We start from the raw sequence: 27196 nt of genomic DNA on the forward strand, positions 1-27196 counted from the left end.
TGCCAGGCTGAACTTGTCAATGGACTGAACACCAACCCTCGGCTGAGTCCCCCTACCTGCAGCTGAGCCCCGACATCAGCCTGAAACCCAGACTTCCCCACTCCCTTCTGACCCTCAACCTACACTGAGCCTTAATCTCTGGTTGAGCCCTCCACTTGGAGCACTGGCCCCAGACTAGGCCTGACCTCTGGACCCTAGTTTGAGTCCCAGACCCCCTACTGGGTTGCTGACCCCTCGGCAAAGCTTCTGACCCCAGTCTGAGATCCCATCCCAACTGTGGTGCCGACCTGGAATGAATCCCAATTCCAATTTGAATTTGAGACTCTAATACCAGGCTGAGCCACTGATTCATCTGGTCCCCCAGCCCCTGGAGCACAGCCCACTTCGCAGCTTGAGGTTTTCTAGCTCAGAAGCCACCAGCAGGTGGGGCCAGGTCCCCACAGGGCCATCTGTGCCAGTGTGGGCTCCTGGGGCTATCCTCCTGGGCTCCCCGGTGTGTGTACTGGGAATCTGGGAGCTTAGAGCCTAACTTGTGCCTGGGGGCTCTGGGGCGTCTGTCACCTCTGTAGACACTAAGCACCAAAGGCTGGAGACAGGAGGGTGGGAGCTGCAGGATTCTCTCTCCTTTCATCCCAGTGCCTTAAAGAGATTAATGAGGTGCGAACAGACTTTTATGAAAGAGGTGACAGACTTCCAGCCCCCAGGGCCCGAGTTTCTGGAGGGAGAGGTGGAGTCGGAACCAGGGTCAGTACAGACTAGGAAGCCTGATTGGGTCTTAATGGATGCGACTGGAAAATGGGTAGGTGGAAGCGCGAACTGGATGAGGGCCGAGGAAAGACCTGGGCCCGGTGCCCCAAGGACGGCCCGTCCTCAGTTTCCCGGCGCAGACTTCGGGAGGAGGGGGAAGGCAGGATGCGGTGGGGGCGCTAATGGACCGGGCCTTGGCGGAGACGCGTTCTGGGCCGGATCGAAGTCCTCCCATCCGCCCTGTGGCCGGAGAGAACCAGACCATTAGTGGGACGAGCAGAGATGTCTGGAGCCCGGCCGGCCCACAAGAGCGGGGTGACCTCAGGTTCTTCCACAGAAGGGGTGGGGGAAGGACCTGTCGGGTTGGGGTTTTAATGTCTTGGCCCTTTAAGGAATGGTTGGTTGAAGGAAAAGAGAAAAGTAAGAACAGCCCCAGGCAGGGCAGGGGTGGAGAGGATAAGAGGGGCCGGATTTGGAAAATGGGTGGGGGTCCTTTAAGGGGTCGGCCCAGTGGCATCGGGTGGCAACGTTCCTTTAAGAAGGGGCGGGGCGTCCGTTGGGCCCCGCCTCCTTGGGGGTCCCGCCTTCAGGGCGCAGTTCAGGGGCTCCGCGCAGATGGGGGCGTGGCAGGGCCCGCGGGGGCGGGGCCGAGCCTGGAGTGGGCGGGCCCTGGCGGGCGGGGCCGGGCGCGCCGCCCCGAGCTGAGTCTCCCGGCGGCGGGCGGCGGGGACCGGGCGCGGCGGCGGCTTCGGCGGGAGCAGCATGGATTGGGGCACCGAGTTGTGGGTGAGTCCGATCGGCCCTGCCCCACGTTCCTCCCTTTCTGGAGTCCAGACCCCCTCCCTCTTTGCTCCTGCAACACCTTAGCGGGGGCTCGGAGCTCTCCCCTTCAGCGACCCCTGGAGTCCCAGCTTTCCGCCCTCTCTCGGAGTTTCCCAGGGCGTTTCTGGACGCCCGGGGCGGAGGGCGACCGTGCAGGAGCGGAGTGGGGAAACTGAGCGCGGGGTTCGGAATGAGGAGGGCAGAAGTCCTAGGACAAGGCCGGGGCGGCCGGGCGAGGTCACCTATTTTGAGCACCCTGGCTGGGCCGGCGGCTTATCTTACGGCCCCTGGGTCCCTGCCCGCCGCCCGCCTGTCCCGCTCGGGCGGGGGAGGGGACCCTCTGGCCACTTTCAACCCCACGTGGGACCTAGAAGTTCTGACCGCCCTCCCGGCGCCGCCAATCAACACCTAGGGGCTTGGGACCCTCTGGGGAGGGAGGGGGCTACGAGGCCGAGCGTCGCCTCGCAGTCCCCTCCCCCAACCTGCCCCAGGCACAGGGAGGGGCTGCCCCCAGGCCACCTCTAATCTCTACTCTGGAAGCCCCAGAAATTCCCCCGTATCCTAACCCATACCTCTGACCCCTCCTTTTTATGGGGGCGGTGGCATCCCTGGGTTCCTGGGTGCAGCGGGATAGCTAGATTCCTTCCCCCACAACTCGGTGTGGCGTTTCTTTTGGAGGTGCAGTGGACTCAGTGGGGGAGACGGAGTCATATATCGGGAGGGTACCCCGGGAAGCTTGGCGAACCGGGGAACGTGGGGCCTGTCCCCTGGACATTCTTGGGCCCCCCAAGCTGCAGGGAACCCTGCCCCTCTGGCCTGACTCACGCCGGGCCGGCCGGATTTTCCGGAATCTTGTAGGGGGGGGGGGGATTAGGGGAGCCAGGGCAGGGGGGAGTGGCTCTGCCCCATTCCACACCCCTCTTGGCGGTCAGGCGACGGGGACCCTGTAGTCCGGCTGGGGCCCCGCCCCTGTTCCCTGGTCCTTCCCGGGAAGGGGAGGGGGTTCCCGCCGGTTTCCTGCCTCCCCCCGCGCCGCGCCGGGGCGGGGCCGGGAAGCCACTCCTTCTCCGAGCCCAGAGCCTTCAGGCCTCTCCCGCGCCTGGTCGGCCGGCAGTGGGGTCCCAACGTCTCGTTCCGGATCCCCACGCCTCCTTCCAGGATCAGTTTGAGGTGCTCGAGCGGCACACGCAGTGGGGGCTGGACCTGTTGGACAGATACGTGAAGTTCGTGAAAGAGCGGACCGAGGTGGAGCAGGCTTATGCAAAGCAACTGAGGTGAGACCTTACGGTGGACCCCCCCTGGGGCTTGGGGGAGCTGTTGGAGGGCCAGGGGCTCAGCCTTTCTGCCTCCCTCCGTTAGGAGCCTGGTGAAAAAATACCTGCCCAAGAGGCCTGCCAAAGATGACCCGGAATCCAAGTAAGGACGGAGAGGGATTGCAGGGCTAGATTTGGGGGGCCCCGGGGGTGTGGGTCTCACTTCCTCTCCCTCACTAGGCTACCCCAAGCAGGTCCCTTACTTCTTGCTTCAGATCCCACCCAGAGGGATGGGCATGGTTGCAACATCCAGATTACCTGTGTCAGAATCCTAAATCCACTCTTTTCTAGCCCACCTGCTTTGGGCAACTGACTCAAGTTTTCCATTTTATTCTCCTATTAAGTGAGAGAGAGGCTCTAACAGTTACTATATGAGTGAGTCTGGGCAGTTGACTTCTGTTTTATGCCTCTGTTCTCCTCACCTGTGACATGGGGATGATGATGGTGACCTTGTAGGGCGCATGCGAAGATTAACTGAGATAATGCATTGAAACGGTGTCTAGGCAATAGTAAGTGTCATAGGAGCATTTCGCTTTACCCCAGGTCCCCAGTTCCAGAATCCAAAAAGCTCCAGAAATCAAGATTGTGTGGGCAACTTGTCTGGCAGCAACCTCTAAACTGACTTGATGTTGATCACGTCCTTGGTCTTTATCCCACTTAGCGTGAATATTAATGCCTCTGGCTGCAAAAATACTGTGTTTGATGCTGCTCTGACCCCACTGGGGTGATGCATAAAAGACATCAGCATTATATCCCCCTTCTAAACCTGAACAATTCTGAGTTCCAACACGTATCCCACTGAAGGGTTTGGGGTAAGGGATACGGACCAGAATTTAAGGTTGCTTACGGGAGGAATGTGTTGGGGCTTTTTTTCCCTTTTCTATATGGAGGTGGGTCCGGGGGGGACCTGACTTTGGCTCGCTGCCCCCTCCCATCCTGCCCCAGGTTCAGCCAGCAACAGTCCTTCGTGCAGATTCTCCAGGAGGTGAATGACTTTGCGGGCCAGCGGGAGCTGGTGGCCGAGAACCTCAGCGTCCGCGTGTGTCTTGAGCTGGCCAAGTATTCACAGGAGATGAAACACGAGAGGAAGATGGTGAGCGATTCCCCCTCCCTGGGTCTTCTCAGGGGCCGCTTACTGCAACCTAGGTGAGCCTAACCAGTTCTGTTGGCACAGCACTTTCAGGAAGGCCGTCGGGCCCAGCAGCAGCTGGAAAGTGGCTTCAAACAGCTGGAGAATGTGAGTCTGTGGGTGTGGAGAAGGGTGGCTCTGTCCCTGAGGGCCAGGGGAGGGTTACTGATCCGTGGAGCTGTCCGCGTTGTCTGGCCTGCAGCCCCTCTCCCCTGGGGGCTTCTGCCATGCCCCTTATCCCCCGTTTGCTGGGTCACTTTTCCGCCAGTCCCTGAAACCTTGCTGTCTCAACCTACTACCTCCTTCTGGTTCTGGCCCCCAACACAGAGTAAGCGCAAATTTGAGCGTGACTGTCGAGAGGCTGAAAAGGCAGCCCAGACTGCTGAGCGACTCGATCAGGATATCAATGCCACCAAGGCTGATGTGGAGAAGGTACTTGCAGGGTCTGGGATGGGCTTGATGAGGGGAGATGGGGGCGGGAGGCGGGGGGCGGGGGGGGGGGGGTCGTGTCTGGCCGGGATGCGGCCAGGACCTGGCAGCAACTTCTACCTCCATGCTCCTCAGGCCAAGCAACAAGCCCACCTTCGAAGTCACATGGCAGAAGAAAGCAAAAATGAGTACGCAGCCCAACTACAGCGCTTCAACCGCGACCAGGCCCACTTCTATTTTTCCCAGATGCCCCAGATATTCGACGTGAGTGTTCCAGGCCCCCAGCCCCATCCTCCTGAAAACCCCCCCAGAGTGAATCGACTCTTACACACGTGTCGGAACCTCAGCAGCAATGTCCCGATCTCTCAGCTGAAAAGCGGTTAGAAAAACAACCAGTGTCCGCGAGCTCTGTCTTTACTCAAGCTGTTCTTTCCGCCAGGGACGTCTTCCTTTTCCTTTTGGAACGCTCTGTCCGTTCTTCTAAGCTCCAGCTCTAACCTGCCCTCTGAAAGGTCTCGCATTTCCCCTCTTCTTCTTTAGCCTTCTGGTTTGTCCCAACCCTGGGACTGGCTGTGTCTGTGCGAGGTCTGCTTTTTGAGCACGGTCACCCACTTTGAGAAGCCTTTCCTGACTCCCCTGGCAAGGCAGGAGCTCCTCAAAGTCCTCTCTGAAATCTCCCCTGTCCCATGCCTCCTCCCATGACCACCCTGGGGTGGGGTCTGTTTGATTCTGTGTCTCCCCCACCAGACGGCTCGGGGCTGGGCCAGGGTGGAGCCCCATCACGTTTGTGAGCTGGATCACTGCTGCTGGCCCCTCGTTAGTGCCCCTGTCTCTGTCCCCGCAGAAGCTTCAGGACATGGATGAGCGTCGGGCCACCCACCTGGGGGCTGGGTATGGGCTCCTGTCAGAGGCCGAGCTGCAGGTGGTACCCATCATTGCCAAGTGTCTAGAGGGCATGAAGGTGGCTGCGGATGCCGTAGACGCCAAGAATGTGGGTGTCTGGTCCCGGGCGAGGGGGCTGACAGGTGGGCAGTAGGAGGACCCCAAAGGCTTAGCATCTCCTCTTGCCCCTGACTGCCCCCACCGCCCCCCACCGCCCCCCACAGGACTCCCAGGTCCTAATTGAGCTGCACAAGTCAGGCTTTGCCCGCCCGGGTGACGTGGAATTCGAAGACTTCAGCCAGCCCATGAACCGCGTGCCCTCAGACAGCAGCCTGGGCACCCCCTCTGATGGACGGCCTGAGCTCCGAGGCCCGGGCCGTAGCCGTGCCAAGCGCTGGCCCTTCAGCAAGAAGAACAAGGTGGGGGCCGGGGCCCTTGGGATGGGGAATGTGAGTAGGGACAGGGGGGCCCCCACTGAGTCAGCCCCGGCCGCCAGGACGCTGAGTCCCAGGCAGGAATTTTCCTCTTGGCTGCTGGCCCGGGCTGGAGGGAAGGGAGGCGGCCGGGTGATTGGCCTGGGAGTCCCCCAAGGCTGAGTGGGGTGCAGGGAGGGGGCCTGTGGTGTCTGTGTGCTGCTTCTCGGGATGCTAGGAGAAGACCTGCTTCTGGGGTTCAGGGCTGGATGAGGGCTCGGGACGCTGGCCCTGGGGACTCCCCTGGAGTCTCTCCATCCTGCCAATGTGACTCCAGGCCTGTGACCCTCAGGCTGTTTTTTCTTGGGGTTTTTGGCTTTTAATATCAAGCACATACCTGTTTTATAACTTAGACACCCCCCACCACGGTTATATCTTCAGACACCGTCCCCCGGCCCCACGGTTATATCCCATGACCCCTGTTTTATATTTTTGATCTGTCTTGACATATAATTTGATACCCCTTTTCAATTTGTACATGAGACTCTCCCAGCTGAAACCCCACCTGTAACCCTTCTGATCCATCCTGACTTCTATCCTTCTCTTAGCTTGCCTTTGACCTCTGTGGCCATGTACCTGTCTGAGACCTTGATTCCTGCATGTATCTCCCTCTACCTTCTAGACTGTGAGCCCAGAAAGCTGGGTGCACGGAAACCTGGGCCTCCCTGCCTCCCACCCCCCCGGCCCCATTCTTAGGTACTGGATATGGGATTCAACGGTGGTGCAACATAGGGGGTTAGGGAGGGGTCCAGCCTTCTGGCTCACAGTCTAATGTCCTCCCCACCACATCCCAGATTTTTATGTTGCTCTTTGCATGCATTTTCTGTGTGTGATTGTGCATCTTGAGTTCTGGTTTTCTTACCGTTTTTGTTTTTTTTTTTTTTTTTCTTTTCTTTTCTCCATTTTGTTTTTTCTCTTTTCTTTATTACGTCCATCGTCCATCCTCGTTCTCTACATCCTCCCACCCCTCCTGACCCAATCCCCTCCCCTGCCCCCGCCGGTAGCCACGCCCTCCACCCTTCTCCCCCCTGGGGGGCCCCCTGCCCTCGGCATTGCCTAATGGACCCCCATCCCCCCGCTCCGGCCTCGACCCCTTGGCCATACTGAGTGAGATCAGTAAGTCGGTCAAACCGCGGCTAGCATCCTTCCGCAGCCTTCGAGGCAGCCGTGGGGTAAGTGAGGCCTCGGGGGAGGAGGAGGAGGGGGCGGCCCCAGCCCGCCCAGCAGCTGGGTGGCGGGACCCTGGGCTCGCTTCCTGCCGCCGGCTGGGCCCGCTCCTCCGGTTGCCAGACCCGGACCTGCTTTGCTCTGTGCATGGCCTTGCCCCCCAAGAACCTTGGGTGGGGAGGAAGGTGGACTTGGTGTGTCTTAGCAATGTAGAAGAGCCTGGAAGCTTAGCATTCCTGATCCCAAACGCAGTGTCTTCCTACCTTGCAGACAGTGGTGACAGAGGATTTCAGCCACTTGCCCCCAGAGCAGCAAAGAAAGCGACTTCAGCAACAGCTTGAAGAACGGAGCCGTGAACTACAAAAGGAGCTTGACCAGAGGTAAGGTTGGGGGCAGGCAGGCAGGCAATGACCGAAATACAGTAATAAGTGAACTGTACCGGAGTGGTGTTCGAAGATCTTGCCAGTAAACCCCAGGCCTCAGTGGTTTTATAGGTGATTCCTACCACACTGAAAAGGAAAGCGTTACTTCCCCTCTTAAGTCACTCCAGCAAACAGAAAAAGTGAAAGCTGCCAGCTCCTTTAGGAGGCTGGTGGAATCCATTCCCATATCGGTTAGCAAGAATTCAAGGAATTGAAATTTCACTTATGATCTTACATGCAGAATCCCAGCCAAACAAATCCAATGATGTATTTTAAAAATGACGTATCATGTGATGGCAATGATTGCACACAGCGTGGATGTAATTTAATGCAACGGAACTGGACTGGATGCTTCAAAATGGTTCCAATGGGGAATTTTGTGTTCTGTGTATTTTACCATAATGGAAAAAAAATTTTTTTTTTTTAAAGTGTTATTAAAGAGAGAGAGAGAAACTACGTGTGAGTTCACGAGCAGGGAAGGGGCGGAGAAAATTCCAAGCAGGCTCCAGGCTGTCAGCACAGAGCCCAACGTGGGGCGTGAGATCATGACCGGAGCCGAAGTAGGACGCTTAGCCAGCTGAGCCACCCAGGCGCCCAAAAAAACGACCTTCTTAAAAGACGAGTCATAATCAATTGGGTGTTATCCCAGTAATGCAAAGATGGTTCAATATGAAAACGTCTATTAGTCTCATTTACTACATTAATTGGCTAAAAGAAAAAAAACCATATGGTTATCTATTTAATACTTCAGACGCTTAAAATATTAACAATAGAAAATCTGCCAGATTGAAAAAAAGAAAATCTTTGCTCACTTCTTCCAAGCAAAAGGTTTTTTTTCCCAGTCCCCTTACATAATAGGAATGACGTTTGCCACTGTGGACAGGCAGCCAAATTCTGTTTTGCCGTTTGCACAGAACCTCTTGTACAAAAACTTTTATTGGTGTAAGGTTCCATATGGAACTTTGTCGTCCCTGGGTTTTTATGGTATAGGGGTTAAGGGGGCAGCTTTGGAGCCAAGACAGACCGGCCTTGAATTCCACCTGGCCCACCTCTCTGTGCCTCAGTTTTCTCATCTGTAACATGGATCCCGTATTAGGACGGGGCAGAAGTTGAAACCAGGATTGCCATACTCCAGAGCTCTATGCTTGTTACTACTATTGCCTGTATATATAGTCCTGGAGGAAACAGGGACCGGAGGGAGGCTAATGATAATGATAGCATGTACAGAGCGCTTACCCTATGCCATACACCGTCTCAAACCCTTTACGTAGATCCACTGGAATTCCCACGTTTTCCTGAGACTGAGCAGAGGCAGGACCCTGATTAGGGCTTGTTTAGGGCTATTATTTCAGATGCCTGGAACGGCGCCTGGTATGTGATAGGTACTCAGTATGTATTTGGATAAATAAAGGCACTGTTATAGTCTTGAGCTCCCATGAGCTGTATGTGTCGTCATCCCCAACGTTCCAGATTTGCATCCTGAGACAGAGGTTCAGTAACTTAGTCCAGACTCGTTAGGATATGTGCCCAGACTGGGATTTAAACCCAGGCAGTGAAGCACTAACGTTTGAGATTTAACCACTGTCTTGTCTTGCTGTTTGTTCCTTGAAGCAAAGCACGTGTTTTGTTTTTGGGTTTTTTTTGTTTTTTTGTTTTTTTTTGCTTGTTGAGTCCCATGGGACTGTTGTTTCCGATCTGTCTGTGTCATCCTAGAGAAGCCCTGAAGAAAATGAAGGATGTATATGAGAAGACACCCCAGATGGGGGACCCTGCCAGCTTGGAGCCCCGGATCACGGAAACCCTGAACAACATCGAGCGGCTCAAATTGGAAGTGCAGAAGTATGAGGTCAGGGAAGACCCTGGGGAGGGGTGGGGGCCAGCGGGCCTGGCTGAGTCACTTCCTGGGGGGGGGGGGACAGGGAGGTGTTGGTGGGAGGGGGGGTGCTCCAGCTGTGTCTCATCACAGCCTTGGGTGTGCATGGGTGATCTCAGGGAACCTCCAGGCCCAGAGTGGGCCAACCCCGGAGGAGCCCTGCCCTGGGATTGACTTCGTGGCTCCCTCCTCTCAGGCTTGGCTGGCAGAGGCAGAGAGCCGAGTCCTGAGCAATCGGGGAGACAGCTTGGGCCGCCACACCCGGCCTCCAGACCCCCCAGCCAGCGCCCCACCAGACAGCAGCAACAGCAAGAACAGATCACAGGATAACAAGGAGAGGTGAGCGGGGGGGACAGAGTGGGTCTGCCCCCAGGATCCAGGAGGCCCATCCTTACCTGCTTCCCTGTCCCCAACCAGCTCTGAAGAGCCCCTCTCAGAGGAGGGTCAGGATGCCCCCATCTACACGGAATTTGATGAGGATTTTGAGGAGGAACCAGCATCCCCCATAGGTCACTGTGTGGCCATCTACCACTTTGAAGGTGAGGACAGCTTGTGTGTCGCAGTTGATGGGGTGGGTTGGGCAGGGGGTGGTGTTTTTGGCTCGGTTCTGTTTCAAAGCACGTGAAGCACATCCGAGCCCACTGCTACTCCATGACAGGGTCCAGTGAGGGCACCATCTCCATGGCCGAGGGTGAAGACCTCAGTCTCATGGAGGAGGACAAAGGCGACGGCTGGACCCGGGTCAGGCGGAAACAGGGAGGTGAGGGCTACGTGCCCACCTCCTACCTCCGCGTCACGCTCAACTGAACCCTGCCACAGGCGGGAAGAAGGGGGCTGTTGGCTGCTGCTTCTGGGCCACGGGGCGCCCCAGGACCTACGCACTTTATTTCTGCCCCCGTGGCTTCAGCTGAGACCCGTGTAACCTGCTGCCCCACCCCCCACCCCTTCCGAACGGACCCGCTGTGCCTTCCACTGTTGATGTACATACTCGTGTTTCAGATCTTTTCTTCCTGCCGCTGGGCTAGGGCCATTTTGTTTTATATAAAAATTTACCTAAAGCTTTTGGAGTCTGTGCCTTATTGGTAGATTTAGATCCCAAGGCTGGATAAGCAGATGGCACCCTCCTTCCTGGCCACAGAGGGCATGAAGAAAGGGAAGTAAACTTGAGCAAACCTTGGACAAAACTTCCCCAGAGCTGGGTGCTTGTCTGTGACTTCAGTGTAGGGGGTAAAGCACCAAACGTCCTTTCCGTGTTTGTTCGTGGCAGCTTTACTGAGAAAAGGCAGTGTTGAACACCCACCGCGTGCCAGGCGTTCTCCACCCGTGATCCCTAAACTCCCGAGCTTTAATCCCCATGACAACCCCCAGAAAGTACACGGCCTCACTTTTACGTTGAAGGCAGGCACAGAGAGGCTGAGCCATTTGCTAGAAGTCACACAGCTTTTAAAAAGCATCTGAACTCTGGCTTCCGACTAAGAGCTCTGCAAGCTCTCGTCCTATCAGAAGCCTCATGTTCACCATCTGTAGGTTACATGTGGGGAGGTGGGGGCTGGGATTGGGGGTCCAGAGCCTCCAGATACCTGGGTCTTCTAGTGGGGGGGGGGGGGAAGGAGGCCGTCCCTCACGCTAGGATTCATGTACACTTTTAGGGAGCAGGATGGGTTCTTGCAAATCTGGCCCCCACTTTCTGTGAGGCAGAATGGGTTTCCACTGCGATTGGCTGCGTGAGCAGCGTGGGGCAACTGCATGGGTGTCCCCGTGCGAAGAAGGGGGTCTGTGCTTTCAACCATCCGGCTCCAGGCGCTGTGAAAGGACACTGAGGACGCGCTGGAACTTCTCAAGACGTGCTGCTTGCGGTGCCCCCACGCCTCGGCTTCCCCAGAGCAGCCTTTGCACGAAGCCTGTGGTCAGGGCCTCCCTCAGCTGTGGGTTCGGACGGAATCCTGGGGGCGGGGCCAGGAGGGCTGGGGGCAGGGCCCAGGCTCCAGCTGTGCCCCTCCCTGCACCTGCCTTCTCCCAGGGGAACTTTCTCCCAGCAGGGACCTGGAGGGACTCCGTCCAGAAGCTCTGGGCAACTGGGCGGGGTTGGCGGGGAGGGAGCTCTCAGAGTCGCTGCAGGAAGCGGGGTGGGGTGGCTAAGGAGCTCGGTGGAAACAAACTGCGCCAGGGTGCATGGGAGCAGTCTGTTCCAGCTGCGTGATGCTGGGGTGGGGGCTGGGAGGGGGCCTCGGGGCTGTGCCTGGAGGTGGAGACGCCTGGCGGGGGGGGGGGGGGGGGCAAGATTTGGAGTCTGGGCCACCCAGCACGGCACATTTTGGGGGAGGTTGAGCCTTTTTGGAGAGAAGAGAGCTAAGGCGGCCAGGGAAAGCGGGAGTAACTCAGGTGGGGATTCTGGAGGCTGGGCCTCCCCCAGCACAGGAGGAACTGCTCTGAGCGCAGTGGGGGTGCTGTTCTACCAGACCGAAGGAAATGACTCATTTTGGAGAGGGCTAGGCATTATTGGGGGGATTGAGATCCTCTGGGGGCAGGGCCATCTCAGGTGGGAGCCGGGGACTGGGACTCCGTGGACGTGGCTCCGGGGCCTCTCTTGGGGTGGACAGCAATTTCCTGGCAACACTGTTGGCTCGGACGCGCGCGGCCTTGGGGCGAGAACTCCCTGGGGGCCGGGTCGGCCCGGTTTGGGTGGGACTCCGGGAGGCGTGGCGGAAGGCTCTGGTCCCTGGCCGGGTGGGTTCTGGGGCACGCAGTCAGAGCATGCGGGGTGCTCGGAAAGTCCGGACGCGCTGGCAGCCGGGAACAGAGGGGGAGCTCACCTCGCAGGCGCCGGGCCGCCGCTTCGCGGAACTTGGGCGCGTCCTGAGCCATCTGACGCGCCCGGTGCAGGGTACGCAGCAGCCGCTCGCAGCTTTCGTCTAGCGGCCCCGGGAGTTCCTCGCCCTCCAGCAGGCGTACCGCGGGCACCACGTGCGGCAGCGCCACCTCGCCGGGGTCGCAGGGTCCTATGCGGGAAGGGCTCTGGGCTAGGCTCGGGGCAGAAGTGGGGTCTAGGGTGAAGAGGGTGGACCCTAGAGTCGAGGGGCCCTAGAGTCTAGGTCCTCCTAGAGTCGAGGAGGACCCTCAGAAGCCCAGGAACACGGGTTCGAGCCTAACACAGAGCAACCGGGCCGGGGGCGTGGCCTAGGCCTGGGGGCGGAGCCTAGGCCAGAAACAGGGGCGGGGCCTAAGGCTGGATTGGGATTCCGATTACGGGTTGGTGTGGACCTCCGAGTGATGCCACTCACCGGCGCCCTCATCCAGCGCCCGCATCAGAGGCTTCAGCTCCTGCTCGAAGGCCAGCGCGGCCTCTGTGTGGCTCCTTCTGAGCTGGCGCCACGTGCGTTCCAACCGGGACACCTGGGGGAGGAGCCCTGAATATGCTTCCTCTTCCCTCTTCCCTGCACTCAGGCTTCCTCATTTCCGCTCCCCACGCACCTGGGGCATGAGCAGGGCGCCCATGACCGCGGCCAGTCCAGGCAGGTCCCCCGCCGCCCCTGGCCCCAGGGCCAGTGCCAACTCCACCAGGCCCCGAAGGGTGGCCGCGCGCTCCTCCAGCGGGCCTGCGCAGCCCAGCACAGCCAGAGCCCCAGCCAGGGCCAGCGCCTCATGTCTGCGGGGGTGGAGGGCAAGGGTCTGGGGGCAGTGGGAGGTTTGTAACTGGGAGCTGAGGCGTGTGTGTGTGTGTGTGTGTGTGTGTGTGTGTGTGTGTGTGGGCGGGGGGGGGGGGAGGCATTGCCCACCCATCTCACCTCCTCCCTGAGGGACTGTAAATGGGGCGAGGTTTGAAGACCCTGGGGATTCCCGGCGGCTGGCTCACCTCTCCAGAAGTTCCAACCTCAAGCGATGCCCATGGGGAAGCGTGAGCAGCTCCAGGCCAGAGGCAACCCCCATGGCACCCCGCTGAGCCTTGGTCACTCCCAGAAGTCCTGTAGCCTGGGCAGCGGGAGTTAGTGGGGATGTCACTGAGCAGAATGAGTATACGGGTTTGAGGTGCCGTTCCGCCTTGGCCTGGCTTCAGCCCCTGTCTAAGGGGGAGGGACCTGGTAGGTGACCCACCTGACAGTCCGCCAATAATAGGTGGAGGGCAGTGCTCCCAGGATGGTGCTCCAGGAACAGGCCACGGAGAGTACTCAGGACTCTGGGCTCCAGGGGCCGATTCTGGGCGCCCAGCAGGCAGGAGGGGTTGTTAGGGGGGCAGAAAGAGACCTCAGCCTGTGGTCTTGCAAAACTTCTACTCTCTTCCTCCTCTTCCTCTTCAGCTTCCCACCATGGGGCCTCTGTCTCCGGGCTGCTGTGGCCAGGGGGTGTTCCTTGGGCACCGGGCACTCGGGGCACCAGCTCACAGTACGTTGGGGGGCGTCCAGACGCATCACGCAGCACCAGCGAGGGTGTTCGAGGTGGCTTGGTTGGTGCCTTGGCATGAAGCTGCCCATCGGAGGCCCTGAGGCTGTCAGCAACGGACCCCAGGGGAGCTGGGGTCTTTAGCAACACAGGGTCACTACCCATCCGAGGGAGGGCACACGTGGGCATGGCTGAGGCTTCTAGGGGTCAAACAAGAGGGAGTGAAGGGGGTACACAGAGAAGATAGCTGGGTGGGGTGGGGGTCTTCCTGTGCTACCGCCCTCTTGGTTCATGTAGTCAATAACTAGGTATCTTGGGGTGGGTTCGAACTTAAAAACTTCATTGATCTAAATGCGATACACTTACCAATGGTTTGAAAATGAACTCTCTTTGACACTTATGTATGAATTCTGAATACTATGGTTTAAACTTGAATCCTTTTGGTTTTGGCCCTCTGGTTAAAGATGGGAAGCACATACAAAACTAAAACAGAAACAATTCTTCAAAATTCACAAGACAACAAAAGCACCAAAGACACAGAGTTGATCAAACTTTCAAATGATGTCTTTTGTTAAGATTCTGGCATGTGTACTTCTGAGGTTATTAGAACTTAAAGCTGCACCCAGACTTTTGGGAGGCTCTGTATTTGCCAAGCATATACGTAGACCCTCTTATAGGGGCTCAAAATCTTCCCATGGTTCTAGCTCACTCTGAGTAAAGGCCAAAGTTCTCACAGTAGCCAAAAAAGGCCCCTGATACCTGAATCTCAGATGGTTCAGCTATACTCACCTCCTTTTGGCTGAATCAACAGTTCAAACTCTTGTTTTGGCCCCAGGACCTTTGCACTGGCTCTTCCTACCTTTTTTTTTTTTTTTTTAAGTTTATTTATTTATTTTGAGAGACAGAGGGAGAGCGGGAATCCCAAGCAGGCTCCATGCTGTCAGCCCAGAGCCCGATGAAGGGCTTGAACTCACAAACCATGAGATCATGACCTGAACCGAAATCAAGAGTCGGATGCTTAACCGACTGAGACACCCAGACACCCCACTGGCTGTTCCTTGTCCCTGGGCCACTCTTACCTCCAGATAGTCACATCATTTCTTCCTTCACCACCTTCAAATCTTTCTCCACGGGGCCTGTCCGGACTACTACTTAAACCTGTAATACTCTCATCTCTCTCCTCCCAATCTCCCTGACTGTTTCACTTTTAAGTTTACCCCAACTTGACTCATTTTTGTCGTCAATGTCCATCTTCCTTTAATGGGATGCTGGCACCACCTGTGCAGAGATCTTTGTCTTTCTTGTTGAGTGATACATCTCAGCATTTAGCCCAGTGGCTGGCATGCAGTGAGGGCTCATGTTGAATGGGGGGAGGCAGGACAGATGGGACAGACAAGCCACAAGGAGAATCGTAGGTAGGACGGTTAGGGTCAGCTGCTTTGAGAAACCAAGTTAAATGAGAAGTCAGTCGGGAAAAGATTAGGGGAATGGGCTTTCCCATGGTGAGGATGGCAAGTGCAAAGATCCTGAGGCAGCAACGAGACGGTGTGGCTGGAGTGAGGAAGGGGTGTGGCAGGAGTTATCAGAGAGGTCAGCCACGGTCAGAGCACACAGAGCTTCTGGGAATAATCATAAACCCACATTTTAAAGCCCTCACAAAGTTCCTGTGTATTTGTTAATCACCATGACAATTTTGAAAGCATTATTGTCCCCATTTTCCAAGAGGTTAAGTCACTTGCCCAATATCACTCAGGCAGTGAGTGGCACAGCCATCTCTGAGCCATGTGCTGTCCTGGTGGACCCTTACCTGGTCCACAGTGATCTTCTCTTGACCGCCCCATGTGCTCCAACCCTGCAGGCTGACTGTCACTCCACTTTCTAGTCCTGGGGGACAGAGATGAGGGAGACGTGTAGTCCCACCCTGAGCAGGGCAGCTCCCACTGATGCCCAGAAAACGCTATATCCACTCATTCAGGATCAGTGGACCTCAACCAGGATACCCTACCCACAGGGGACACTTCACAGTGTCAGGAGACATTTTTTTTTGTTGTTGTGGCAACTAGGGGGTGGGGTGGAGAAGATTCCACGGGCACCCTGTAGATAGAGGCCAGGGATGCTGTTCAACATCCTACGATGCACAGGACAACCCCCCACAGGCAAGAGTGATCCGGTCCTAAATGTCAATAGCGGTTAGTGCCCAGGTAGAGGAACTCTGGGGGGAACTGGATGTCATCTGAGAAGTAGGGAGCCTGTGATTACCTGGGCAACTCTGTCAGAGCTGGGCTGCCTCGGAGGGTGTCCTCACTAAAGCTGCGTCGAATAGGTCCTTGCCGTATCACGGGCCTGGAGGCCACAGCCCCGGTGGCCTGGGAGAGCGGACGTTGCCCGGTCACATAGCTGAGAACCAGGGAGGTCAGGCTTGGGAAACGCTCATCCTCCAGCTGAAAGAGGGCTGTGGGTCGGCCTGGTCGGGGACGCAGGGCCACACGGAGCACCTCAAAGTGCAGGGCTGAGCCCTGCCAGCGGCAGGAGATCACTGGGTGGCCCCCACGGGACCCGGAGGCACGAACCAAGAAGTCTCCATCTTGCTGAAGGAGGGCCTCAGCCTTCTGGGGAAGGAGGACAGGGGGCAGGGGGCTTAGGCTTGAGCCCAGATCAGCAATTAATGGTGATGCCTCACCCCCAGCCCCCACCCAAGAAAAGCCACCCCAGGGATGGGGTAGTTTTACACCAAACCATCCCCCCCTTTTCTCAGGGGCACCCCTCTGGAGTACATTTCCCAGGCTCCTTTGCAGCTTGTCATCATTCGATATGATCTGGCCAATAGGAGGAGGGCAGAAGGGCAGCTGGGAACGTCCAGACCTGGCTCACAAGACCCTCCTGGACAATCCTGCAGGTTCTGGCCCCTATGTGTCAGGGAATGTCCCCAAAGCCCTGGTGGAAGGAGGAGCCACAAGATGGAAAGAGCCCGGATCCTGACCGATTTCTGGAGCTCCTCACTCCCCACTCCTCAACCACCTCGTAGTGCTGGCTGACATTGAGCAAAGCAGCTTTCAACCTGAGTAAATGCCCTAGGCTTGGTACACAAATGTGGCTTCAAACAAAAATGCCATTAGCTGGATCCTTCCAAACTGACTGTGGCCTGGAAATCCTCCTGTATTAAAAGTTTTAAGCAGTCTTATGCCAGCCATGGTGGCTGGTACCACAATAGGGGCTGGGGGCCATGACACCAGAGGGGGAGGCAAAGCAGAGTTGGGGACAGGGGCTGGGGACTGAACGATAAATACCGTGGACGCACATATAGCCCTTACTATGTATCAGGCTACATGCTGTAGGCATATGAACTCATTTAATCCTTTACCAAGGTTAAGCAGTAGATACCATTACTCCCATTTCACATATGGGGAAACTGAGGCCCAGACAGGTCAAATACCTTGCCCAAGGTCACACAGAATGTAAGCTGTAGGGCTGGGGTTTGAATCCAGGAGGTCTGGCTCCAGGGTGTGGCATTTTAACCACTAAGCGATACTGACTCTCACAATTTGACTGGATGCCCAGGGTCCCAGGACTCCCGAGGGTGACAAATGAGTTGGGGATGAGGGTTGGGGAGACTCGGGTTGGGAGGGAGATGCTATGACTACTCAATACTGATTGAGCACTCACTGTGTGCCAGGACCTGTCCTAGACCCTGGAGACACAGGGATGAGTGAGACCAAGGCCCTGCCCTGCGCCGTCTGGTGGGCAAGATACACGAGAGGCAAGCACACGTGAATTGTCCAAGAGTAATCAATGAAGGTGGTAAAAGAGGGAAATGGGGTCCTGGTGGCCACAGGTACTCGGGACCCAGAGGGAAAGACAAGCAAAGCCAAGGAGTCGGACTGGGGGGGGGGCATTAGGACCCACTTAATCTCCGTCACCCTTGTCCATACCATCCCAGAGAAAATGGTCATTTACGTGTAAGGAGTGGCATGATACCAACCAAACTTCAAGACAGTCCCCAGACCCTCAGCCACCTCTTCCAATAGACCTCGACCATAAGTCCCTCATCCAGGACCCAGGAATCCCCAGCAAGTCAGGGAGGGAGAGGCTCCCCATCAGACGGTCCTGAGGCTCTGTAGGAAGCAGAGGTACCTGACGGGACAGGGGGCCGTGGTACCAGGGCTGGCTGGCGAAGTCTTCTCCATCCTGTGGCACCTGCATGGAGCTCTTGGGGGCAGAGGGTACAAGGGCTGAACTCTGTACTTGCAACAGTCCTCAGTCTTCCACATCTGTAAAATGGGAATAATTATTCCTTCCTCCTAAACTTCCTTAGTGGTCAGGTCAGCCCTTCCATGGTCCTCAAACCTTACAACGCAACTCTCTCTCTCTGTATATATATAATATAGCCATATTCTAAATTAAACAAGTTATTCAGTCAAAAAAATATATATATATACACACAGCAGATTTTGTTTCTATATGTGTATGTATATATATGTGTGTGTACATATATGTATACATATATATGGCAGATACATATAATTGGGCTATGATTAAGATTAACTTAGAATTGGCTGTGATCTCATGCAAACAGTTGTGCATTCACTGCTATTCTTGCAAAGGGAGAAGGCCTAGACATTGCCTTCAAATGTAATGCAATTTTTAAAGAGTGTTTGTTTGTTTATTTGTTTTGAGAGAGAGAGTGCGTGAGCAGGGGAGGGGCAGAGAGAGAGGGAGAGAGAGAATCCCAAGCAGGCTCTGCACTATCAGCTTGGAGCCCAAGGCGGGGCTCGATCCACGAACTGAACCGTGAGATCATGACCTGAGCCGAAACCAAGAATCTGACGCTTAACTGACTGAGCCATCCAGGAGCCCCTGTAATGCGATTTTTATGCAGATGACATTTTACAGAAATGTCATTAACTATTTCACTCAAACTAATATTTATGGGGCACTCACTGTGTGCTAGGTACATACTCTAGGCCCTAGAGGCCCAGCAGGAACAAGACAGGGGCATCCTTGGGGAGTCACTGTTCTAGTGGGGCAGAGAGCAACTAAGAAAACAAATAAGTAGGGCACCTGGGTGGCTCAGTTGGTTAGGCGTCCAACTTCGGCTCAGGGCATGATCTCGTGGTCCGTGAGTTCGAGCCCCGCGTCGGGCTCTGTGCTGACGGCTCAGAGCCTGGAGCCTGCTTCGGATTCTGTGTCTCCCTCTCTCTCTGCCCCTCCCCGACATGCATTCTCTCTCTCTCTCTCTCTCTCTCTCAAAAATAAATAAACATTAAAAAAAATATTTTAAAGAAAATAAATAAGTAGATGACGGAGTAGATAGATTACAAAGAGATAAGCAGAAAAATAAAGCCAGGGATGGGATATGAAGTTACAAGGGGTGGAGATCAGATTTTCCATAGGGTGGCCCGGGAGGGTCTCAATTACTACCAACTGGGAGGATTTTGAGGGAGCGATCCAGGTGAAAGAACATTCCAGGCCAGAGGGAATCTATGTTATTAATCTATAGCTTCTTAGCCATCTATGTGCACACTCAAGAATTCTTAGGATGTAGGAGCATCTGACCCATACATGGCTTTCCCATGTCACACCATTTTTATAAACTTTATGTATGCATTCTTGTATTCTGCAAGAGAGAGAGAGAGTGAATGTGAGCGGGAGAGGGGCAGAGGGAGAGAGAGAAACTTAAGCAGGCTCCACACCCAACATGGAGCTGGACGCAGGGCTCAATCTCATGACTGTGAGATCATGACCTGAGCTGAAATCAAGAGTCACCCACTAAGCCCCCCAGGTGCCCCTTAAATTTTATTATTATCATTGTTGTTGTTGTCGTCATTATTATTATCTCTACACCCAATGTGGGGCTCGAACTCACGACCCTGAGATCAAGAATTGCACACTCCTCTGACTGAGCTGGCCAGGCCCCTCTCCAACATCATACCATTTTCAAGGACAATAAAACGTCACATTTTGTAGAAATGTCAGCAAACAGCAATTTTGCCTTTGCAGATTCTTACATTTTGGAGCCCATACGCTTTGTTATTCTTGTGGCCAAATTTAGGTCTCTGACATTTTGGGGCTCCCTTGATATTGTGCAGGCCTCAGGCTCTGTGTGTCTGGAGTCTGGTGGAGAAAACCTGCTCTGGGTGGGAGGGAAGCAGGCGGTCTGCTTCTCACTGCCTCCACCCCTAAGGTCTTCTGCGCCTGGCTGTGCAGGGAAGTAGCACCAGGATTCTCGTTTCCTGAGTCAGCAAGGCTGAGGGCCAGAACCGGGCAGGAAGTTCCCAGACCTGCCCCAGGTGGCTTTAGGGGTGGGGAGCTGGGCAGGGAGCTGGCTCCAGGTGCTGCATACCTGAAACGCCAGGTGTGCCTCCTGGATGCCTGTGTACTTCCTGTTTGTCAGCTGGGCCAGGCCAGCCTCTGTCTCGACTCCCCTAGCCTCAGCTCCCTCTATCTTGTGCCCTCTTTAGTGGGCATGCAGGTGGGTCACCGACAAGGCTCTGGCTAGTTTGGTGGAGGGGAGCTGGGATGAGGGAGGAGCTCAGGGTGGGCACAGGTCTGACTCAGGCCAACTAAGTCATCCTCCTGCCCTTCATCCTTTGGAATAATTTCTGGATATTTGGGCAGGGGACAGAAGGGAGCAGAATCAGGAAGAGGGTGGGGTAGGGTCAACCATGGGGAAGGGAAGAGGGTTATTCATGCCCTACAGACCACGCCCGTGTGCACACATATGCAGGGGGGCAGCCACCTACACACAGACACATGGACTCAGATAGACATGGGTAGTCAAACTTGACATGGAGCAAATGCTGATTGGCTGAGCACTTACTGTGTTCAGGGCCTGTTCTAGACCCGGGAGATACAGTGATGAATGTGACTAAGGCCCTGCCCGGTGCTGCCTCGTGGGCAAGTCACACAGCAAACAGCACACAAATGAATGAAGAAGACAATGTCTAAGAATAATCACTGAAGACGATAAAACAGGAGCGTGGGATAAAGAAGGTTGGAGGAGGCAGCTACTGTAAGTAGTGTATAGTCAGGCAGCTTTCTCCTTCCACGGAGGGACTTTGGAGCTGAGATCTCAGTAAAGGGAAGGAGACAGTTACACAAAGGTTTGGAAAAAGGGCAGTCAAGGTGGTGGGGGCCGGGAGAGCGGGTGCAAAGGCCTGGGGGTGAGATGGAGCTTACTTCTAACATTTTACACCATCAAGGAGGCCACTGTGGCTGAAACGCACTGAGCAACCAGCGAAGTGGAGAGCGGCGAGGTCGACAGGCGTGAGACCATTCTGGTGGATCCGGAGTTTTCATCTTAGTGGGATGCAATGGGGGTTACAGAAGGGTTTTAAATGAGAGAGGGCGCGATCTGGTTTGTGCTTTAAAAAGATTGCTCAGGCAAAGTGGCAGCCTGGAGGCTTTCCGTGTTCCACAGGTAACACGCTTAGAGGAGCACTTTCAGGTACGTCCAGGTACACGGTCACGCGTGACGCACAGCGACCCAATCAGGCACTCGGCGACCCCTTCTATGTCCTCGGCTGCTCGGGGACCGACACCCCGACCTTCCCTTCCGGCCGGGGGCCCCACCTGGAAAAGAGAGGACTCTTCCACCCCAATAATCCCCCGATTCCGGATGTACCTGCGTCCCCTCACTCACCTGGGCCGGGACCCGCGGAGCTGGCGAGAGGCTGGGGCCGGGGCGAAGCCTAAAGCTCTGCGGCTCCGGGCCCCTCCCTCCCCGCCCCAGCGGGCCCAACCTTCTCCGGCCGCGCCCGGCGGGAACCGAGCCTATTCACCTGGCCCCGCCCCCGAGGACCCCGCCTCCAACGGTAGCCTTCCAGGCTCTGGCCCCGCCCCCGCGCCCCGTCCCACCCCTTCAGAGGCGTTCTTGGCGCTAACCACTCCCCCTTCGGAGAGAACCTTGCTCCCATAAACCACGCCCCCTTGGGAACGCCGTCCACCGCTTCCAGGGGGCCCCGCCCCCTGGGGCGTCGCTCCGCCCCCAAGAGCTGGCCACGCCCACACGCTCTTTTTCCCTCTCTCAGTCCCGCCCCTTAGAGCTCCGCTCCTCTCTTCCCCGCAAGGCTGGTCCCAAGTATCCCTGACCCCTAGGGACGTGGTAAGGGGTGTCTCTCTCCTCGCCTCCCACGGGCCCGCGCGGGGACAGGCCGGCCCTTTACCGGCTCACTCTAAGCGCGGGGGCGACGGCTGCTGTGACGTAGAGAGAGGTGCGCTTCCTCCAGACCGTCCCCCTGGGTTTCCCGGAAGGGAACTCCAGTGGGTGTCGGGTTTTGTGGTGACAGATGCGGGAAAACACGACAGCCTCCACCAGTAACAGCACGAGGGGAGAGGAGCTCGACTCTGGGGGCTTCTGGGGGGAGACATTCAGGTGGTTTCCCTGGTGGGAGGAAGGAGGTGGGAGGGGGGCTTCCATCGTGATGCTTGGAGCAAGCGCGGAAAGATTTGGAACAAGAGGAAGGACGCTCTAGCCACGTTTATTGAGCGCTCACAATAATAGCAGTTTTGGAAGCACTGGCCGCAACTACACTTACTGAGCGCTTACTGTATGCCAGGGCTCTTCTGCTTGTCTGACCTGCTTCAACGCATTTAATTTTCACATAGACCTGTCAGTGAAGGAGGTACTAATTTTCATCACCCCCATTTTCCAGATGCAGAAACTGAGGCGCGAGGCAGCCAAGCCGTTTGCCCAGGTCGACCCGGCTTGTGAGTGGCGGAGGTGGGATTCGTACCCCGAGCCCTGGAGCGCCATCCTGTCCTCCTCGCTTTCATCCGTGCAGCCCAGCCCCACCACCTCTGATCCCTACCATAAATTCTAAACGGTGAAGGTTACCATCACCCATTTTACAGATGAGGAAATTGAGTCGTAGAGCGCCAAGGACGCTTGGGGATGAAAAGTTTCGGTGCCTGCAGGATCGCAAAGCTGGTGATTTCCAGGCTTGGCTTCCCCCTCCGCGAAATGTGGAAAAGACTCGAGGCTGCGGAGGAGGAGCTGAGGGGAGCGTTTTTTTTTCCTTGACCCCCTCCCGCCTAGTTTCGGTGCAGAGTAGAGCGGGGCGGGGGGCGGGGGGGGGGGGGGTTGTCCAGTGTGGGAGTCTAGCGCCCCCTAGTGGTTGGAAGAATTAAAAAAAAGAAAATCTGAGGGGCGTGCCTGTGAGATGGGCGGGAGAGGGGAGTCGAGTCTACTCAGCTTAGTGGGGTGGAGGTGGAGAGAGAGAGACCTTGTAGACGAGATATTTTCAGGTAGAGATAAGGGCTACGAAGATGGTAAGTGTTTGCTTAACGAATAGACTAACGAACAACACCATCGATGTCTACAAGGAAAAAGACGGTGGGGGCCAGGGCCATGGCAGTATATGGATGAGCTTGGGATAAACGTCAGAGGTGGAGCCAAAAAAAAAAAAAAAAAAGCTTCCGACCATTTATTTATTCATTCAAGAAAGTTTTATAGCGCGTATATATGTGCCAGGTGCTGGGAACAAATGAGACACATTTCTAAATAGACAACAAAGAAACAAATGCATAAAATGTCAGGTTTGTCGGATGGTGGTCAGGGCTTAACGCGGGGAAGTGGGAAAGAAAGGCCGTGATTTAAAATGGAGAGATTTGGGAAGATTTCCTAAGAGGGTGACATGGAGTAAAGAACTGCTGGGGCCGGGGAGCTAGCCATGAAGTTGCTTGCCTAAGGCAGGGGGAGCAGCATGTGCAAAGGGCCTGTGGCAGGATTTGGAGGCAAAATTCTGCGGTGGCCTGAAGTGTTGGAGAAACAGTGAGGAGGCCCGCGTGGCCGGGGCAGGCTGACTGAGGGAAAGTGGTGAGTGGGAGACATGAGGGCAAGGAGGGGTACAGGGATGTGTCATGTGGGGCCTCGTTGGCTGCAGGGAGGTGGGCTGTCAGAAGGGGGCATCACGACTTGACCCGGGTGCTCACAGGTGTGCTCCTCTGTGGGGAAGATAGACTGGGGGGGGGGGCAAGGTGGGGAGCCTGGGGACCAGGGTGGAGGGGGAATGTGTTGATTCAAGCTAGGATGTTGGGGGGCCAAGCCAGAGTGGAGGCAGAAGAGAGAGGGTTCAGAAGAGAGCAGATTTTGAGTATTTTGCCCCGGGGGGGGGTTACTGCTCGTGGGTTGGATGTGGTGGAAGGCATCAGGCCTCAGGAGCTCCAGCAGCAGCCCCCCACTCCTAGGTGCGCTGTGTTGAGCGGGAAAAGAGTCCTGTACAGGGGAGGCCGGACTGCTGATGCTCCCGCCTCTCCCCGCCCCGCCCCCCCCCCCATGGCTCCTCCTCCTCTACCCCCTCCGGGGCGACAGTTACAGGCAAAGAGGAAGTGGTAGCCGGCTAGCATAGGCAGGCAGGCAGGCGGTGGAGGCCGCGAGGGCGCGGGCCGCCCGGCGAGGCAGCAACCATGGAGCTGTGGCGCCAGTGCACCCACTGGCTGATCCAGTGCCGGGTGCTGCCCCCCAGCCACCGCGTGACCTGGGATGGGGCCCAGGTGTGCGAGCTGGCACAGGCCCTGCGGGATGGCGTCCTTCTGTGCCAGCTGCTCAACAACCTGCTGCCCCATGCCATCAACCTGCGTGAGGTCAACCTGCGCCCCCAGATGTCTCAGGTGAGCCAAGGGCTGGGAGTGGGGGGGTGCACCCTGGGCTGGCACCGGGAGGGGTAAGGCACTGAAACTCTGGGCTTGTGATGTGGAAGGGAATATACTCCCAGCTCTGGGGCTGGCGTGGAGGGGAGGATGGGGGGCGGCTGGAGGGGGCGGTAAACTCTGAGATTCTGGGGTATTTCACCCAAGGTTAACAGGAGTGGGTTAACAGGCTCTGAGTTAGTGCACGTCCAGGCTGAGAACTAGCAAACTCGGGGATAACGCTCTCGGGTCCCGGACTGAGTCCACTGAGGTTCAAGCCCCAGGTGGGGCTGTGTGGGGGTTATCGAGGGACACCTGGGAACCCCCAGGTGTCCAATGGGGTGCCTGAGGTTTTGGCCTCCTTTGACATCCCCCCCACTTCTGCCTATGGGGGAGGGGCCTCCACCAACTTCTTCCCCCACATGTGTCTCCTCCTCCCGGGCCTGGGCCCCTTCCTTCCCCTCACATCTTCTTCCCCTTCGCTTCCTGCCTGGGCCTGGGGCGTTTGGGGCGCATGGGGTGGGTGGGGGGCTGTGGGCCCCTGGGCTCTGGGCTTCCTAGCTCTCTCCATCCCTAGGTGGCATTGAGAAAAGCCCCTGGTCCTGAGCCCGAGAGTGGATCCTGGGGTTTTGGAGCCTAGAAACAGCTGCCCTTTCTCTGTAGGGCTTTCTGCAAGGGCCCAGGTCCGGGGAGGGTGGATGGACTGAGCTGGCCCTGCCAGGCTCAGGAAACATATTCAAATCCCTATTTGAATGTGGTGGGGGTGGAGGAGATAACGTGACTGGGGCCACTGTCTGTAGCACCTTCTCTGGGCCGCTGTGGTCTCCTGGGTGCGGGGTGGAGGCCGTGCGTGCTGGGGTCTGGGGGCTCTGGTTGCCTCACCTGCCCTGGGAGTCTGAGGGGACCCTGGCCTCTGGCCCTCAGGCTCCACTCTGGAATGAAAGCTTTGTGCCGGGATCTGTGCATTGTTTCATTGTTCTGGGGCCTTTTCTCTGGTCCGAGAGGCCATGTGCAGATGCTAGGGTAGTGGGCCCATGGCGGGGGAGGAGGGGCGGGTCCCTGGGGGCATTCCCCAGGGACAGGGCCATGGGGTGGGAGAGGTGGGTGGCCCACCCTCCTTAGCCTAGGCAGGGCTTCCTGTAAGGGTGAGGGAACTCCTGAGGCCCAGCCCCTCTGGCCACAGGCCATCCCAGATTTGCCTACATTTGCTTACCTCCCAGCTTCCAGCCAAACGTCCCGTCTGGCCCCAGGCTGGCAGGCAGTCAGGGTCCCCAGTGAGGCTCTAACAACAGCTAATCAGGAAGTCGGTAGACTTGAGGATGAACTTCCACCCCTGCCTGCATCTTGCCTACAGCTGGTTCCCCAAGGAAGGGCACGGGGACGTGGAGTTACTATCTAGGAGGGAGGCTGCGGGGGGCTGCAGGGATACAGCTTCTGTCTTTGTGCCGGGCCGTGCGGAGGACCCAGGCGTGGCCTTCCGGGTGCTCCCAGGCTGGGAGACACAGACACCCCTAGCCCTGTGTTGTCAGGACTGGGACAGAGGGAGAAACCTCTGGGCTGGGGGCCCTTGAGGCAAAGGCAAGACATTGCCTGGTGATGTCAGGCTTTATACAAGAGGGGACATTTGTGTGATGTTTTGCAGCATGAGTAGGAGTTCTCTCATTGCTCTGGCTTCCTGTGCCCAGCTGTGTCAGGCCCCAGGCTGCACAAGGGGGTCCCCCAATCCTCCCCATCTGGAGCTCTGTGCCTTCCTGCCCCCTGCTCGTCTCGTCTCCCCTCGAAGCTCAGCCCTGTGCGCTGTTCCTAGCAGGGATGTGTGCAGGAAGCTAAAAGGTGGCTCCAGTAAGGTGGAGGGAGGTGAGGTGCCACATGAATAGAGCAGGGCCCCGTCTGTCAACTGATATAAGCTGGGGATGTGGACTGCCTGTGGGATGTGGCAGTGGCATTTGGGATACAGAAGGGCGAAGGGCAGAGGGAGAAACGGGGAGGGGTGGGGATGCTCCTGGGCTGAGCGGCTGGCTGGAATTTGGATACTTCTCCGTTTCTCTCTTTTCCTCTTCACAGTTACTCTGCTTTTTCTCGGTTGTTTCCAGGGAAGAGGGCTGGCAGAGGGCATTCACTCATCACCAGTTACAATGTGTGTCAGGCCTCTTCTTGGTGCTGAGACACACACACAGAGCCCTGTTGCTGAGGAGCCCGAATTGCAGTGGGCGAGACCGACAATGTCTAACTTGTGGGGAGGGGAGGGACAAAACAAAGCAGGGGAGGGAGCGTGGGAGTGTGCGGGTCACGCTTTTGAATAGGGGGTCCCGGAGGCCTCGCTGGTAAGGTGACATTTGAGCAGAGCCCTGGGGAAAGTGAGGGAATGAGCCTTGTGAATTCAGGGAATTGCTGTGAATACAGTGCTCCTGGCAGGGGTGCGGCCAGTGCAAAGGCCCTGAGGTGAGAGCTTGTGGGTGCCCACAGAGTCTGGTGGGAGTGGTTCATGACTGAGGTCGGACCAGGGGGAGTCTCTAAGCTGGATGGTTCCTCTGAGATCTGAGGCCGAGACAGGATCATATCCTCATAGATGGCACACTGAGCCGCAGACAGCCTAACTCAGCTCCTTCCTCTGGGAGTCTGGGTGGCAGAGATGAAAGTGTAAGGCCAAGGGAGTGGGGAGGGAGGGATGAATGTGACAGTCATTGTGAGAAAGACCCGCCAGGGCACGGGAGCTGATTAGACCTGGCAGGGACAGGTGCTGGGCCCTGGATGATGTCAAGGTCCCCAGCCTGTGAATGCCCCGGTCACTGGCAAGGCAGTGGAGAGGGCAGGAGAGTTAGAACAGGGCCTCAGCTCGAGGGAGGTGGCTCTGAGGGGCCAGAGTTCAAATTCTGACGCACCACTTCCTGGCTTCACCTCTCTGAGCCTCAGTTTCCCCATCTGTGAAACATGGG

The 27196-nt window shown here is 56.7% G+C and overlaps 3 protein-coding genes across 8 annotated transcripts in view; 2 read left to right on the top strand and 1 right to left on the bottom strand.

The window, feature by feature from the left end:
• The first annotated feature begins 1446 nt into the window (after nt 1–1446).
• Nucleotides 1447–10149, top strand: TRIP10 (thyroid hormone receptor interactor 10). Of its 2 annotated transcripts, XM_042928190.1 has the most exons (15): nt 1447–1533; nt 2728–2843; nt 2929–2985; nt 3828–3975; nt 4057–4119; nt 4339–4443; nt 4576–4704; nt 5285–5431; nt 5547–5741; nt 6800–6967; nt 7233–7342; nt 9098–9230; nt 9454–9596; nt 9675–9796; nt 9916–10149. In XM_042928190.1, the coding sequence occupies exons 1-15, from the start codon at nt 1510–1512 to the stop codon at nt 10062–10064; spliced, it is 1809 nt and encodes a 602-aa protein (XP_042784124.1). In that variant the 5' UTR covers nt 1447–1509; the 3' UTR covers nt 10065–10149. The 2 variants fall into 2 exon arrangements, with proteins under 2 accessions (XP_042784124.1, XP_042784125.1); XM_042928191.1 differs by lacking the exon at nt 6800–6967.
• Nucleotides 10150–10510: 361 nt separating this feature from the next.
• On the bottom strand, nt 10511–21390 carry SH2D3A (SH2 domain containing 3A). 2 transcript variants are annotated; one of them, XM_042928192.1, is made up of 10 exons: nt 21274–21390; nt 17766–17902; nt 15894–16243; nt 15442–15518; nt 13350–13834; nt 13111–13226; nt 12729–12903; nt 12539–12650; nt 12071–12256; nt 10511–11200 (listed from the first exon to the last, which is right to left on the bottom strand). In XM_042928192.1, the coding sequence occupies exons 2-10, from the start codon at nt 17832–17834 to the stop codon at nt 11040–11042; spliced, it is 1731 nt and encodes a 576-aa protein (XP_042784126.1). In that variant the 5' UTR covers nt 17835–17902; nt 21274–21390; the 3' UTR covers nt 10511–11039. The 2 variants fall into 2 exon arrangements, with proteins under 2 accessions (XP_042784126.1, XP_042784127.1); XM_042928193.1 differs by lacking the exons at nt 15894–16243; nt 21274–21390 and having other exon boundaries at nt 17766–17818.
• Nucleotides 21391–23948: 2558 nt separating this feature from the next.
• Nucleotides 23949–27196, top strand: part of VAV1 (vav guanine nucleotide exchange factor 1) — a 48090-nt gene continuing 44842 nt past the window's right edge. For all 4 annotated transcript variants that reach the window (XM_042928194.1, XM_042928195.1, XM_042928197.1 and 1 more), the window contains exon 1: nt 23949–24242. In XM_042928194.1, coding sequence (XP_042784128.1) covers nt 24039–24242 — 204 coding nt within the window. In that variant the 5' untranslated portion in view covers nt 23949–24038. The remainder of the gene's footprint in view (nt 24243–27196) is intronic.

The sequence above is a fragment of the Panthera leo genome, chromosome A2 (assembly GCF_018350215.1).
Source record: "Panthera leo isolate Ple1 chromosome A2, P.leo_Ple1_pat1.1, whole genome shotgun sequence".
NCBI lineage: Eukaryota > Metazoa > Chordata > Mammalia > Carnivora > Felidae > Panthera > Panthera leo.